Consider the following 14,675-nt stretch of genomic DNA (forward strand, 5'->3'; position numbering starts at 1 on the left):
TTATTGCTGACCATTTCAAGGAATAATTTTCAGAATCTTACCCTGCACTGATTACATTCAGAACTAAATATAAGAGTATAATATTGAAAAGTTTAAAGAGGAAGGAAATCCCTGAGGCAGTCAAAGTTAATAAAAATAGGCCTTTAATTCCCCTCCCTAAACTGTTTCTGCCATCCAATTTCACTTTCAGTTATTCCCTTGTTGAATTTTTTTGACTGAGGGCAAAGGCGAAAATGCAAACTGGCATTAAATTTCATTGCAATGAATTCTGAGCACACAACTCTCTTGCATTATGCATACATGTCACCACTTATTCTGTGCTCAACAGGCCATATGTAAAATGACTGGTACTCAAAAACCCTTTGAAAATGAATTTGAATCCGTACAAGAATGGACAGCTTGCAAATCAGGTTCAAACAGAATTAACCCTTCTTGGACTCAAACTTTCAATTATGTGGAAACAAGTTTCCCTTTGTATACTTTTCTAAGGTGCAAAAACATAATGCTGGCTTTTACCAAATACCAATTTCCCAAAGGAAACTCCAAATAAGTTCAATTTTCCTATTATATGAACTGGAGTAAATGAAAAAAAATTGCTCTTCTCTTTTACTATTGTTTTATCTTCAATTTGCATCCTATTATTTTTCTCTCCAAGGATCTGTTACATATAGTTTTCTACATCCAGGATACACTGTATTATGTTGTTGAACATGTTGTAATTTATAAAGGACACTTGGGGTAATAAATGGGATACATACTAAAACACTAGGCCCATTTTCACTTGTCCAACTGTTCAGAAGGTCCCATGGTGTCAGCTTGGGATAAATCAAAACAAAACATTCAGAACCAAGGAAAGTTTACTTGTTGAAGCAGATTTATTGATTTTCATTAGGAGTAATTAGCAAAGCTGACACTGCTATTTTGATTGAGTGTCATAAAGCTTCATACTATGCTGTGCTATTGGTATGGAACTGATCAAGGATTCATTAATAAAACTCGAACCTTTATCGGGTTCGGAGCTTTGAATAACAGCTAGTGACCAAAGCATTATGTGGTAAAAGCAATTTTGATTTTTACTGAACATTACTTCTCAGGATGTATATAATAGCCAAACTCTAAAACCTAGCTCTAGAGGGGATGAGCTAACATTCAAAAATTTCTCACGCTTTAAGATTTTCAGATACAATGAGGGAAACTAGAGATGTTTCTCTACTGTCAGAAAGGCAACCATATATAAAAGTGTTAATGGGGACATTGAGCATTTCTAAGATTTGAGTGGAGGAAGAGGGGAACATAACTTATACCAAAATATTTGGTGGAGAACACCTCCCCCTCATTTCCTCTCAGTGGAGTGCACAAACCGAAAGAAAAGGGAAAATGGAAGAGATGTCAACTCCCAGACTGCTGTTCAGCACCCACTCCTCTGCCACTTAGCAACATGTTTGTACTCTCAGTCAGGGAGTGGTTAAGGCTTGAGGGGCTTGAAGGGAAATATACAACCTTTGAACTAACTCATTGTAATTACAAAACATTGTTAATTGTATTCACAGGCGAATGTTCCCTGCAATTAGAGTGAAGATCACAGGGCTGGATCCTCATCAGCAATATTACATAGCAATGGATATAATTCCTGTCGATAACAAGAGATATCGGTATGTTCCACAGTAGTTGGGCCATTTCCATTTAACTGTATGGATGTATTTTAATTTCAGTCCAATAATTTGGGTTTCAACCTGGTTATTCCATGATCATTTAATCATGTAGATACCATTTGTTTGAAAGAGAAGGAAGTACTTTGGAAGGAGAATTTCAATAGGAACATTGTCTAAGTTAAAATCAGTTTCCACAAATCTTAATGAAGCATTTCTGTTTTATAGGGTTGGTTTTCATTATTTGAGTATTGCTGAAAAGAGATATTTTGTTGAAGCTTTTCGTCTTGCACTCATCAGGACAATTCACAAGAATTTCAATGTAAGGGAAAGCAACACATTTATACTGTAAGAGAAGAGAGTGCTGATTGGTTGGCAAGTGGACTCTGATTGGTAGAGGCATTGCCATGGAGAATGCACCAGTTTATGGTGGCTGACAGTTAACTGCCAAGCTTTGTTTGAAATTTAAACCAGGCAGCTTGACTCTGATTGGTCAAAGAATTGCCCTGAGGAATGAACCAGCGAATGGCTGTCACTTATTTTGTTTAGCTGAAATAGGCACAATGTGTGTACATGTTCTTTCTGTCTGCAAAGAACAGGGCCCTGTGTATTAATATATGTAGCTTCCACTACACGCAAATGCATCACACTGCAAGGCCGACTGACAATCTTAAATTGGTTGTCAACGTAATTCCTAGCACACTGAGGATTATTTAGCAAATGTTGTCCAATCGCGGAATCACATCTAATGTTGGACAATGCATTTTGTGTTTTGCAAGCACGGGCTGGTTGGGTACAGCCTGTACCTTGCCTATTGCGAACAGCAGAAGGGACATGTTGTTTGATATGATCTACCAGTTGTTATGACTGGGTGAGGAAGGGATCTCAGGTTCCCCTTTGGCCCCTTTCCTGGTTTGTCCGTAACAGGGTTTAACTTTTAAAAACACAGTGTTTTGGCTGTTACGGCCAAACTAGGAAAGGCGCCAGAGGGGAGACTGAGACCCCTTCCTCACCCAATCATAACAACTGGCAGATCGTATCAAACAACATGTCCCTTCCGCTGTTCACAATAGGCACGAGACAGGCTGTACCCAACCAGCCCGTGCTTGCAAAACTCAAAACACAGTGTCCAACATTAGATGTGTTTCCGCAATTGGAAAACATTTGCTAAATAATCCTCGGTGTGCTAGGAATTTTTTTTTCCTGGGAGTGTTTGATGGGGACAGTGTAGAGGGAGCTTTACTCTGTATCTAACCCCGTTTTTTTTTCTTTTCGTTTTTTTCTCTTTATAAGGTGGCCTTTATACCCCAGGCCCCTTTTATATATTTTACGTCAAGGGGGCCTTTATTCCTTAGGCGGTGTGCTAGGATTTACATTGACAACCAATTTAAGATTGTCAGTCGATCTCGCAGTGTGGCGCATTTGTGCGTACTGGAAGCTACATATATTGATACACAGGGCCCTGTTCTTTGCAGACAGAAAGAGCATGTACACACATTGCACTTGTTTCAGCTAAACAAAGTAAGTGACAGCCATTCGCTGGTTCATTCCTCAGGTCAATGCCTTGACCAATCTGAGACAATCTGCCTGGTTTAAATTCCAAACAAAGCTGGGCAGTTAACTTCCAGTCACCATAAAATGGTGCATTCTCCATGGCAATGCCTCTACCAATTAGAGTTCACTTGCCAGCCAATGAGCACTCTCTTCTCATACAGTATAAATGTGTTGCTTTCCTTTACATTGGTATTCTTGCAAATTGTCCTGATGAGTGCAAGATGAAAAGCTTCAACAACATGTCTCTATTTCCAGCAATACTCAAGTTCTGTACTACCAAATGACTGTTTCATTATTTGCTCCTCTAAGATGTTTCCAAATGATTGTCAAACTAAAATATGTCTAATATGTGAATAATGGTCGAATATTTCACTGTAATAGTCAAAATGAAATATCACTTCAAATATATATGATGATGTAATTTTTCAATTGATTTTGCTATTAGTTTAACATGTTTTATGTAACTGATTTTAGCTTGGTTTATTGTGGTGAACTTGAGGTGCCCTATATCACAGGTGACATAATTTACAATGAATATTGCTTAGCATCTCTGAGTTTCAGCCAGGCAGTACCTATTTATGTTTTCTGGCTGAAATCTCAATATTGTGCTGCATTGCGGGTCTGCATATATGTGTCCAGAGAGTACTTGTTTTTAAAATTAAAAGATTTATAATGTGTGGGCAGCAACATCAGCATTTTGTAAACAATTAATCTAACTCATGGACCCGTGAACACTTTTTACATGTGGTCCAACTGGTTCACCAAGCATCCGCTGGCAGCACTGAGCCTTGCTTATGACATGTGCAAGTTGTAACATCAGACATTCCATCACACACCTGATTTATTGCGTATTGTATTTTATGACTTGCAAGTTTTGGGGCACAAAGGGGCAGTACTATAAGCAAGCACAGATTACATTTAATCATAAAAGTAGCTAAATTAAGTCTCACTCTGAATTTTACAATAGTGTCAAGGCTCTGCCTCAGCATGCATCTTTGTCCATATAAAATGGGTATCTGTCTGCCTGACCTACTTTGGCTTAATTCTGAGAGCAAGGCTTCTCATGTTTCAGTTAATGTTGGAGAAAAGATTACTTTGGTAGTGAGCATTTATTTACTTTTACATTTAAAGATCCTGCAGTCTTTATTCCCCTTGTGCATTTTTGTCTTTTTTGCTGAAGTTGTCAGTTTGCTAAGTAAAGCTTCACTGAAGTATTGACAATTGCAATAAAATTACATTCAACAAACCTGAAATAATGCTGCTGCATGACTGAATGAAGACAAGTAATTCATCAGAAAAAATATTCAGGGTCACCATTGGCTGCCGTTAGTACCCAATGGTCGATCTTTACAGGCCATATCACTCCTATTTGGGTATATCAGAGGAGACCTATTTTCACCACCTCCGTGTTTCAGAGATAGTGCCATGAGATTTTTGTTATGCAACAGTCCACAATGCCTACCTTACTTGACAGTCTGCAAGAATGAATGGATGACTTTTTGAAAACCAGGGCTGCCCTTTGCAATCATGACTCAAGACCCTAATTAGAAATCTGCATTCTGCAGATGAGCTCTGATAAAATGAGGTCCATGCTACCACCCAAGTTACTGTCAAGCGTATGACAGGAATTTCAAGCAGCAATCATCAAATTTTAAATTCTCATCCTTGTCTTTAAGTCTCTCCATGGCCATGCCCCTCCAAATCCCTGTAACCTCCTCCAGCCCTAGAACTCAATGAGAACTCTGTGCTCTTCAAACCCTAGCCTCCTACACATGCTCCAATTCCCTTCAACCCACCGTTAATGGACATGTCTTCAGTAATCTAGGCCATAAGCTCTGGAATTCCCTTAATAAATCTCTCCACCTCTCTCCCCTCCTTTAACAGCCTTCTTGAAATCTACCTCCTTGACCAAGCTTTTAGTCACCCCTCCTAATATCTATTTATTTGCCTATTTGTATCACATTTTGTTTGATTATGCTCTTGTGAAACACCTTGGGACATTTTCCTACATTAAAGGCCATTTATGTTGCTGTGAGGATTATGAAAGTGAAAAAATAATAAATGGAGGATATTTGGTAAGCAGTGGCAGGAAATCTCCAAACTTGCTCTTGATGATCCTCTCCATGGCTCTAAGGAGCCATCACCATCTCCTTATAATGGGTTGTTCTTTGCCTGTCCTGGTCCTTTCTTGGTGGTTGTGTGTCGCCTTGAGCTGTAAGTAAAACACATTTAGGAAGATGTTAGTAATTGCCTAATCACCCCAAATAGCATTCCCTTGCCCAAACCACCTGCTTACCCATGCGATGCCTTTGCTGGTTTACCTCAATTGTGTTACTGCTGACAGAACTAAATGGTGAACTACTATGTGTAACATTTTTATTTTAGAGATACAGCACTGAAACAGGCCCTTCAGCCCACCAAGTCTGTGCTGACCATCAACCACGCATTTATACTAATCCTACACTAATCCCATATTCCTACCACATCCCTATACTAGGGGCAATTTATAATGGCCAATTTACCTATCAACCTGCAAGTCTTTGGCAGTGGGAGGAAACCGGAGCACCCGGCGAAAACTCACACTGTCACAGGGAGAACTTCCGCAGAGGCAGTACCCAGAATTGAACCCAGGTCGCTGGAGCTGTGAAGCTGCGGTGCTAACCACTGTGCCACTGTGTTCATTGCACTTATGTCTTATGTTGTATGAAGGAGTGTTGCAAAAAGGAATAAATGTTCTTTGCATGCTATCTCCATAAGGTTGGATCCACTTTTCTATAGATGAAGAATAACTGTATCTATAAAGGTGACTACACCTACCCTGGTACTTTATCTGATGTCACTGAACACTTTGCACATTTTCTCCCTGGCGTGCCAAACTCAAAAATTGCATTCCGTCACTTCGCTATATCCACCCATGCAACTTGTTCCTCAAATGTAATAGCTGGGTGGTCTTTGGTACCAAAGAATATCGCCTTTCTTCACTGTTCGCCTATTGCAAAACTCCAATGAAGGAGTCTTAAACATAGTCCTCCCGGAAAAGAAAAATCTCTCTAAAGCTATACATTTACACCCCCTTTCAGTATAGGGCAAATTAAATAAAACAAACACCCCTTCAATGGCAAGCCACAGCCTTTTCAGAGCTGGTGGTTTGCTCTATATTGAGACTCACAGCTTAGAAAAATGCAGAACTGCCTTCCTGCACATTGTAGCATGATTCTTTTCAACTTACATAAGGCAATTAAAATTTCTTAATCATTGTGCCTGTTTGTGCCTGAGGACAGGAGGATCTGAAGTAAAGAAGAACAAGGACAAGTAATAGGGCATGTAACTAATATAATAATGTTGCTATAAGCTTATTTTTGTTGCTCTCTGCTGTAATGGCTACAGAAGATTCTGATTATGAGTTTTTACATTCACAACTAGTAAAAATTCACTATCAGAGTTTTTAGTGGCCACACAGCATAATTACATGCAAACTACATAAATTTAAACCTCTTAGTTTGAATGTTCAACAAACAAAAATGTGTTTGCATTCAGATCTAGCTGTTAGCTTGCCCTCACTATCAAGTCACCAATGATCATAAACGATACTTAATTACTCTTTTTAGCTTCAATTACCAATCCTGTGATACAAAGGCAAATGGAAATGAGTTGTCCTAGATTCCACTAAGGTTTACTGATTTTCTTATTTGTTTCCTTTCTGACTGCAGATATGTTTATCACAGTTCAAAGTGGATGGTGGCTGGGAATGCTGATTCACCAGTGCCTCCTCGGGTGTACATCCATCCGGATTCTCTAGCTTCTGGGGACACATGGATGCGACAAGTCATCAGCTTTGATAAACTCAAACTTACAAACAATGAGTTGGATGATCAAGGACATGTATGTAGATAACAATTATTATTTTAGTGACATTGTTATTACTGAAGTATCTCATTTCATACGAATGCTTCTGTTGCAAAACTGGACAATGTTGTTCAGCCATTGAGCAAATTTACTCAGACTAATGGCCACTGACATTAATTAATTAGTTAATGAGCAGGCGCACAGCACACTGATAAACACAGCATAAAAGTCATTAGTGGATTACTTTTGTAATCATTCACCACTGATTTTAAAGTTCAGCTACATGTTAACATTTTTTGTATTTCTATTCCATAGTTCCTGTCACTTTAGGAAGGATGTGAAGATTTTTGCGATGGTGCAGAAAAGATTTACAAGAATGGTTCAGGGTTGAAGAACTGCAGTTACATGGATAGATTGGAGAAGCTGGGGTTGTTCTCCTTCGAGAAGGGAAAGTTGAAAGGAGATTTGATAGAGGGGTCTAGTTAGTCAGAGGAGATAAAGAAAAATTGTTCCCAGTGGCAGAAGGATTGAGAACCAGAGGATACAGATTTAAGATGACTGGCAAAAAAAAACAAAAGCGACATGAGGAAAATCTGTTGTATGCAGTGAGAGGTTAAGATCGGAAATGCCAGGGTATCGGAACGCTTCTCTTCTGAAGGTCTCCTGCAATACCAGCAGTGGCCGCTGCTCCCAGTGGCACTGCCGGTACTGCACAGCTGCCGGCCCTCTGATTGGCCAGCAGCTCTGGAGCCAGGCGCTCATCCCTTAAAGGGACGGTGTCCCCGACGGCAGGAGCTTAATTGCCGGCCACCGTTAAATTGGGTTCTCCCCCCGCCTTCCGGCCAGCTGCCAGAACCCCCACCGCCAGAATAAAATCTGGCCTAATGTCATTTTACTGATTTATTTTCCAGACTTTTTCTTACCTGATTCCAGATTGAAGTTTCCAAATCATATTGTGAAAAGTCATACTATCACTAAAAAACTATCAAATAGATTCAAATCTGATCAGTACAAATCTGATACACAATATATAAAAAAACTCCTGCTAATTTGCATACTTTAACCAAGATCTATTTGTTCTTAGCTTAATAAATATATGTACAGTCAATCCACTATATGGATATCTAGTTGTAAGCAACTTTTGGTTGTTTCTGACAACTGCATTTAACCATAATTTCACCAAATTATTCAAATGCTGTGTTTGAGAGTTGTGATACAAATTGTAGGAATAGTTTTCACAAAGCATAAATCGATAGTGATAAACTGTATGGGGTATATTCATTTCTAAAAAAAAAGACCCACTGTTATTCTTTTCAGCATTAAACTATTTTTGAAATTAAAACCAATGGACAGGGAATAATTGTAAACTTAAACTGCTCTGCACTCTGTGATGGAACCAAGCCCACTATAGGTCAAAAATAGCACAGACCAGATGTGATCCAAATCTTCCATTCGCAAAATGTGCCTCAGCTCCAGCTTCTGAAGAATACTCTGTGCTGCAGCAGTGGTGTTTTCCATTCTCCATACTTTCTACTCTTGTTTCCTCCAAAAGCATAATTTTCCAGTTGATGCCAGTTGGTGCTGACTTTATGAATACTTTTATGCCGTGGATTATGTCAAATGGGAAGTGGATTGGCAGCCAAATCTCATTCCCTAGCAGTTGTTATATAAAAAAAGAAACCCCTACACTGTGCGTATCCGGTGCATGCCAATCCAGCTTCCAGAAGTCAAAGGACAATGTCTAGTCTTCTGCACTGCCCAATCCTCACATGATGCTTTTATTCAGCATTTTCTTCACACTACAGATTAACATATTTGTGTATGATATCATGCATGGTGATATTTTGTTCTAGATCTCTGTTTAATTATGTTAAGGAAAGGTATTGTATGAAATATGATATAAATTGTGACCCTTCCTGTTCAATCTTTAAACAGACAGTTACAATCCAAAGTAAAATTGGTTGTCATATCTGTATGGCATAAAGCAGAATGGGAAGACTCATGTAACACTGCTGGCTAAGCCCTGTTGAGGGCTGCACTGAGCTCCTTGACAGCAGAGGTCTATGTTTCAATGTTTGAGCACCTGCATAGATTCTACCCCTGGGTCTTGTTTAGCAGAATGTTATGATAGCACATTCTGGATATCTCTCATTACATTAAAAATAATGTATGTACATTAATAAAGTTTCTAGGACAGGCATGGCAATTTTAAAACATTGTTTTCCACCAGGATAGAAATATACTACACCCATACGGACCTGAAACTTTAAAATTCATTTTATTTCAGCTACAATGTGAAGTTGAAGTGGTGGGTTTTACTATGTCTATTAAAATGCAATTTTCACCACAGTTGTGCTATATAATTCACAATGACTCAAAAACAAAATTTGTTTGCATCAGCACAAAATGTATATTATTTAATTTATTTTGATTATTTAAAACATATATAAAGAGAAAATACTTTCTTAAATGCTTACTAGTTCTAAATGTGAGTATTACACTGAACACATGCCAACTTGGAACTGGACTGAGACTTGCCAAACTCATTTCACAGGACTTTGATTAAACTCTTTGGAGAAATTATTTTGTTTTTTCCTTCAGAGAAAGGAAACTTTCGCTCTCTCTGTTTGGGCTGGACTCCATGGTGCTGGAGTCAAGGAGGCAGAAGTTAAGAAAATGGTATCATCACTCCATCCATCATGGAAACAGAATATTTCTTCATCTGCCATGATTAGATCTGAAATCATACCACAGGGTACAGTGTTCCAATAAACTGTACTGCCAAGTCCTTTGCACAGAGGGAGAAGAGCTTCCCAACTTCTGGGCTGTACTAAACTTAGGTTCCTGAAGTAAAAGGATTGTATTCCAATCAACTATACACCAGATTCATCAAAAAAGGAGAACAAACCTAATTTCTTTGTCTGGATTGAATTACAAGTCAGATCACAGAGGGCAAACAGTAATATTTTAATGCACTTTGCCAAGCTATAAAAATAAACATTTACAAATTCACTTTATAAATGTAATGAAATTCTAATGTAAACTTCACGGTAATTAAGAATGTCAGTACAATAAGTTTAGCTAGACATCAGGTCATTAATTTGACACTGCAAATTATTTAAATAATTGACAGCATATGGACATATGCTTAATTTTCTTTGTTTATGTACAACAAGCTACAGATGGTCGCCATTTTCAACTAATTATGCTGTCCAATTAAAATATAACATTCTTCCTGGTTGGGGTGCGACCCCGCACCCCACTGATTCAAAGTCTACTTTCCACAGATGATTGAGGTTTATTTATTTGTATTTAATAATGGTTGTTATGGTCTCCTCTCCTAATACATTGGCCTGAAAACAATGCAATATCAACGACTGGTACAGCCTCTGCCAGCCTGGCTTGTTGCTGAATGGCTGGGTTTCCGAGTTGAGTCTCAGTCCCAGTTCGTTGGAAACACTTCTCTTTTCCTGTATTGGAGTGATGCTGCATCTTCAGGTGGTGTACCTTGCTGTTCCTCTTTATGATTGTAGTAGTAGAGTGGTACTGAAACGGTGAAAGAGGAGACAGATGTTTACCCGTCACTGTTGAAAATACAATAATAACCATAAAAGCAGCAAGACCTGAGAAGGGACTGCGCCTTTTTTTTTGAATTACGTTGACTGTCATCTAATAGGTGGACCTAGCCACAAAGTCGTTTGGTAATGCGCCATGGTTTGTCAAGCAAACGAATCTGCCTTTTGTTGTAAGAAAAAAATGCAACGTGAATTTAGCACCGCAAGTCTTTTGGCCCAGTACTTATCATTGAAACGAATTAGGTAAAAATAATGAACGCAAAAGGCGTTTACAAGCAAGTTTCACTTTAAATTCCTATGAAGATACATTGGGGCATACCAAGATAATGAAGAGCAGCTTTTACTTCCAGTCTGTCCCAAACCGCCATGGCCATCGTTCCCCAATGTTCACCAGCAGCCACGTATTCAACTAGTCCTCCTCCAGGTCCTATTAACGCAAGGAAATAGATGTCATGGCAGAGTTATGTTTTTCACATACAAATCAGTTTCATTGAATTGTAGTCTGGCTGGGAATTAAGTTGTAACTTTATGATCGAAGCAAATCACTCACGATCAGAGCTCTAACATTAACTCTGCTTCTCCCTCCACCGATGCTGCCAGACCTGCTGAGTATTTCCAGCGTTTCTTGTTTTTGTTATCCAAGAATTATACTGTGCTTCGAAATCATGAACTGACCCTGTTAGTCATTTCAATGGGATTAAAAGATCGTTAATAATCTGGCACCGAGATTTTTGACCGCTTAATGCAGAGTTGAGCAAGTATCCGACTAATTCGGGTACCACTTGCTCAATGATGGCTATATTGGTGACAAATCTAAAACTAGATTGAATTGGTTACAATCAGTTGCGTCAGTTAAAGCTGAACAACTCTTTGAAATATCGCTCCCACAGTTCCCACTATATAAAGCATTTCAGCGCCCGCCAAATCTGCCGAGAAAGCGCGTTTCATCTTCCAACACAATTAATATCTGTGCACATTTTAGTCAAGGTAATGGTAGCCATGGGCACTCGGAAAAGATTGAAATATTCGTGTTTGCCCAATTGAATCACATTGTTACCTAGATCGTGAGAGTTCTGTTTAAAACTTCTCATCCTTTTTATAGAATCATAGAATGGTTACAGCACGGAAGGAGGCCATTCGGCCATTCCTGTCGGTTCCAGCTCTCTGCAAGAGCAACTCACACACCCCTTCCCCTCCGCCCTTTTCCAATCGCCCTGCATTTTTTTCTTCAGATAATTGTCCAGTTCTCTTTTGAAGGCCCCCATTGCATCTCCTGCATCACATTCTCAGGCAGTGCATTCCAGATCCGAACCACTGGCTGTGTAAAAAAGTTTTTCCTCATGTCGCTGTTGTTTCTTTCGCCAATCACCTTAAAATCAATGGCCTCTGGTTCTGGATCCTTCGGCCAATGGGAATAGTTTCTTCCTATCTACTCTGTCCAGACCCCTCATTATTTTGAGCACCTCTGTCAAATCTCCTCAATCTTCTCCAAGGAAAACAAACCCAGCTTCTCCCACGTAACTGCGACCATTCTGATGAATCTTTTCTGCACTCTCTCAAACGCCTTCTCATCCTTCCTAAAATGTGGTGCTCAGAACTGGACACAATATTCCAGTGGAGGCCGAACCAGTGTTTTATACAGATTTATAATAACTACCTTGTTGTTGTATTCTGTGCCCTATTTAATGATATTTAAATCGATTTTATTCGATTATCCTATTATTTTAATGGATTAACTGGAAGAAAATGACGCTTTCAATTGCAGTCAAGTGATAGATATGTTTTGTCCATATATATGTTTGTAAAGCGCTGTTATCTGAAACGAGTGCAACGCCGATCATGCTGTGATGATTTAGCCAGTGTTCATGTAATGTTTTTGCTTGCATTTCTGTCCGATTACAGGTCAACATAAACCATCTTTGCCTCTATTTTTACTTGCCTCATATAAAAACAAAATAATTGTCTTTATTCTTCATTCCGCCAACCCCCTCACCCAATTCTAACAGATAATTCTTCATTCCATGCACAAATACCAGCCGCGGGTGCATGTGATCCGAAAAGATTTCAGCAGCGAGCTGTGCCCAACCAAACCAGTGCCTGGGGGAGAGGGGGTGAAAACGTTTACCTTCCCGGAGACCGTCTTCACTACAGTAACAGCATATCAGAACCAGCAGGTAGGCTTCCTGTCATCAAATATTATACAGAAAGGATGCATTTTTAATATTTGTCGACAAAATAATTTACAGAATCTATTTTTCGAATTCCAGTGAGGGTGACTGGAAGCTGACAGATATGCATCCTGTCTAGTAGTAAATTCTTGAGAAAGGGAAAATGCGTGCGATTAATTTTTTACGTGTTTGTCGTCAAAGAAACTGGCTGCAATTAATCATAACGGAACAAATATTTCGTGTTTAAATAAAAAAATAGGAACATGAAAACTACTGATAGTCTGTGTTTATCTTTCAGAATTTTTTTCTGAACTCCCCTCTGGATAGAATTACGCTTCATAAACACATCAATTATGAATGTGAAATTATAGACCTTTTCATTCATTGTTCTTACTACTTGCAGTTAGGTTTAAAGTTTGCTTAAAAAGCCAATCTTGTTACTAACCATTTTGATATTTTACTATATACAAGATTTACTTTACAGTAACTGATAGCTATTTAATTATTACAAGTTAAACACTGAAATAATGAAAGGCATAAAACAGAAATACATTTTATAATCGACACAACTTCCTTGACTATACAAGCTGATAATCCAGACCAACAGGAATGTTATAAACGTTGCTGGAAAATGGTGTCTAGAAATCTTCAAATATTTCGCCGCAGACTTTACTGAAACTCCTGGCTCTTTAAATAAATGGCTGAACGAGTAAACAAATATATATTTCCATGACTTTTATATTTTATTTTCTCAAAAGACGTTTCTGAACGCCGTTATATATCAAAGTAAAAATTGCTATGGTAGAACATCAAAACAAAGAAAAATTCTATCCTGCGCAATTGAAAAAAGTAACGGTTCCAATACGAAAGGAAGATTTTCGCTTGCAGTTGTAGAGAAGGACGATTCTTCTCTCCATTTCCCTTAGTGCATTCACTCCGCAACTAGATTCCTCTTCTAATCCTTTCCAACTCCTTATTATAGGCGAGATTTTTCTCATCATTCTTAGTTTATTTGTATAAAATAGCTGAGCAAATTTGAATATGATTGAACAACTTTCGAAGTGTCACACCTATATTAGCTCTTAGACATTTAAGCAAACTTAACGTGGTATGCGGTTAGAGAGAAATAAAGAATTTATATTCCCTTCAATGCCTAAAGCAGTCATTTAAATTATGTTCTTAACTAGTTCGAGAAAACACCCTTACGGACAGGATCCACCAAGAATACCTAAATATTTCAAGACCATTTCGAATGTTTGAAAATGAGAAGCGGATTCCTTTCATTATTTTTTTTTACCGCAACATGAATAAAATAAAAAGGTGGCTTATTGTGAAAGACAAGGAGTGGTATTGGTCAGATACAAACTGTTTTTATACATAGCAAACTTATAGTAGACGGAAAGTCCTGATGTTCTGTTTGGAGGTTGTTACCGTGGCAGTTAGAGCTTTAAAATAATCACACAATTTTAACTATTTCAAACATTTAATGTGAGCACTCATTTCCTCCTGGGGAAAAGTCGTTGGTAAAATATTTAAACTGAAAGTTTCATTCTAATTCAAAGACGATTTCAAGTATTTTGAGTGGTGGAAGGTTATTTAATTGCCCTGGAATTGTGCGGGCTGCCGAGAGAAACTCCACAGGCTTTTTTACCCTTTTCGATTTAAAGACTGTAATAGTCGCACGCCCCCGAAAGGACTTTTTCTCTTTTAAACAATAATTCCTTTGAAACGACATCAACAAGGGTCATCAAATGGCGTAAATCCGTATTCTCTGGCGAACGCTAGGAGTGATTTTCCGTCTTGGTACCTTTAATTGTTGTTTTGTTGCACTTCGCTTTTTATTTATTCCAGCCTGACTATCGTCCCGCTACAAATCCGGTTTT

General features: G+C 38.5%; 1 protein-coding gene across 4 annotated transcripts in view; it reads left to right on the plus strand.

Moving 5' to 3' along the window:
* Window positions 1-14,675, plus strand: part of tbx15 (T-box transcription factor 15) — a 90,720-nt gene that overhangs the window by 40,012 nt on the left and 36,033 nt on the right. For all 4 annotated transcript variants that reach the window (XM_068039918.1, XM_068039920.1, XM_068039919.1 and 1 more), the window contains 3 exons: window positions 1,551-1,652; window positions 6,914-7,085; window positions 12,631-12,798. In XM_068039918.1, coding sequence (XP_067896019.1) covers window positions 1,551-1,652; window positions 6,914-7,085; window positions 12,631-12,798 — 442 coding nt within the window. The remainder of the gene's footprint in view (window positions 1-1,550; window positions 1,653-6,913; window positions 7,086-12,630; window positions 12,799-14,675) is intronic.

Source organism: Heterodontus francisci, chromosome 10 (genome assembly GCF_036365525.1).
Source record: "Heterodontus francisci isolate sHetFra1 chromosome 10, sHetFra1.hap1, whole genome shotgun sequence".
Lineage (NCBI taxonomy): Eukaryota > Metazoa > Chordata > Chondrichthyes > Heterodontiformes > Heterodontidae > Heterodontus > Heterodontus francisci.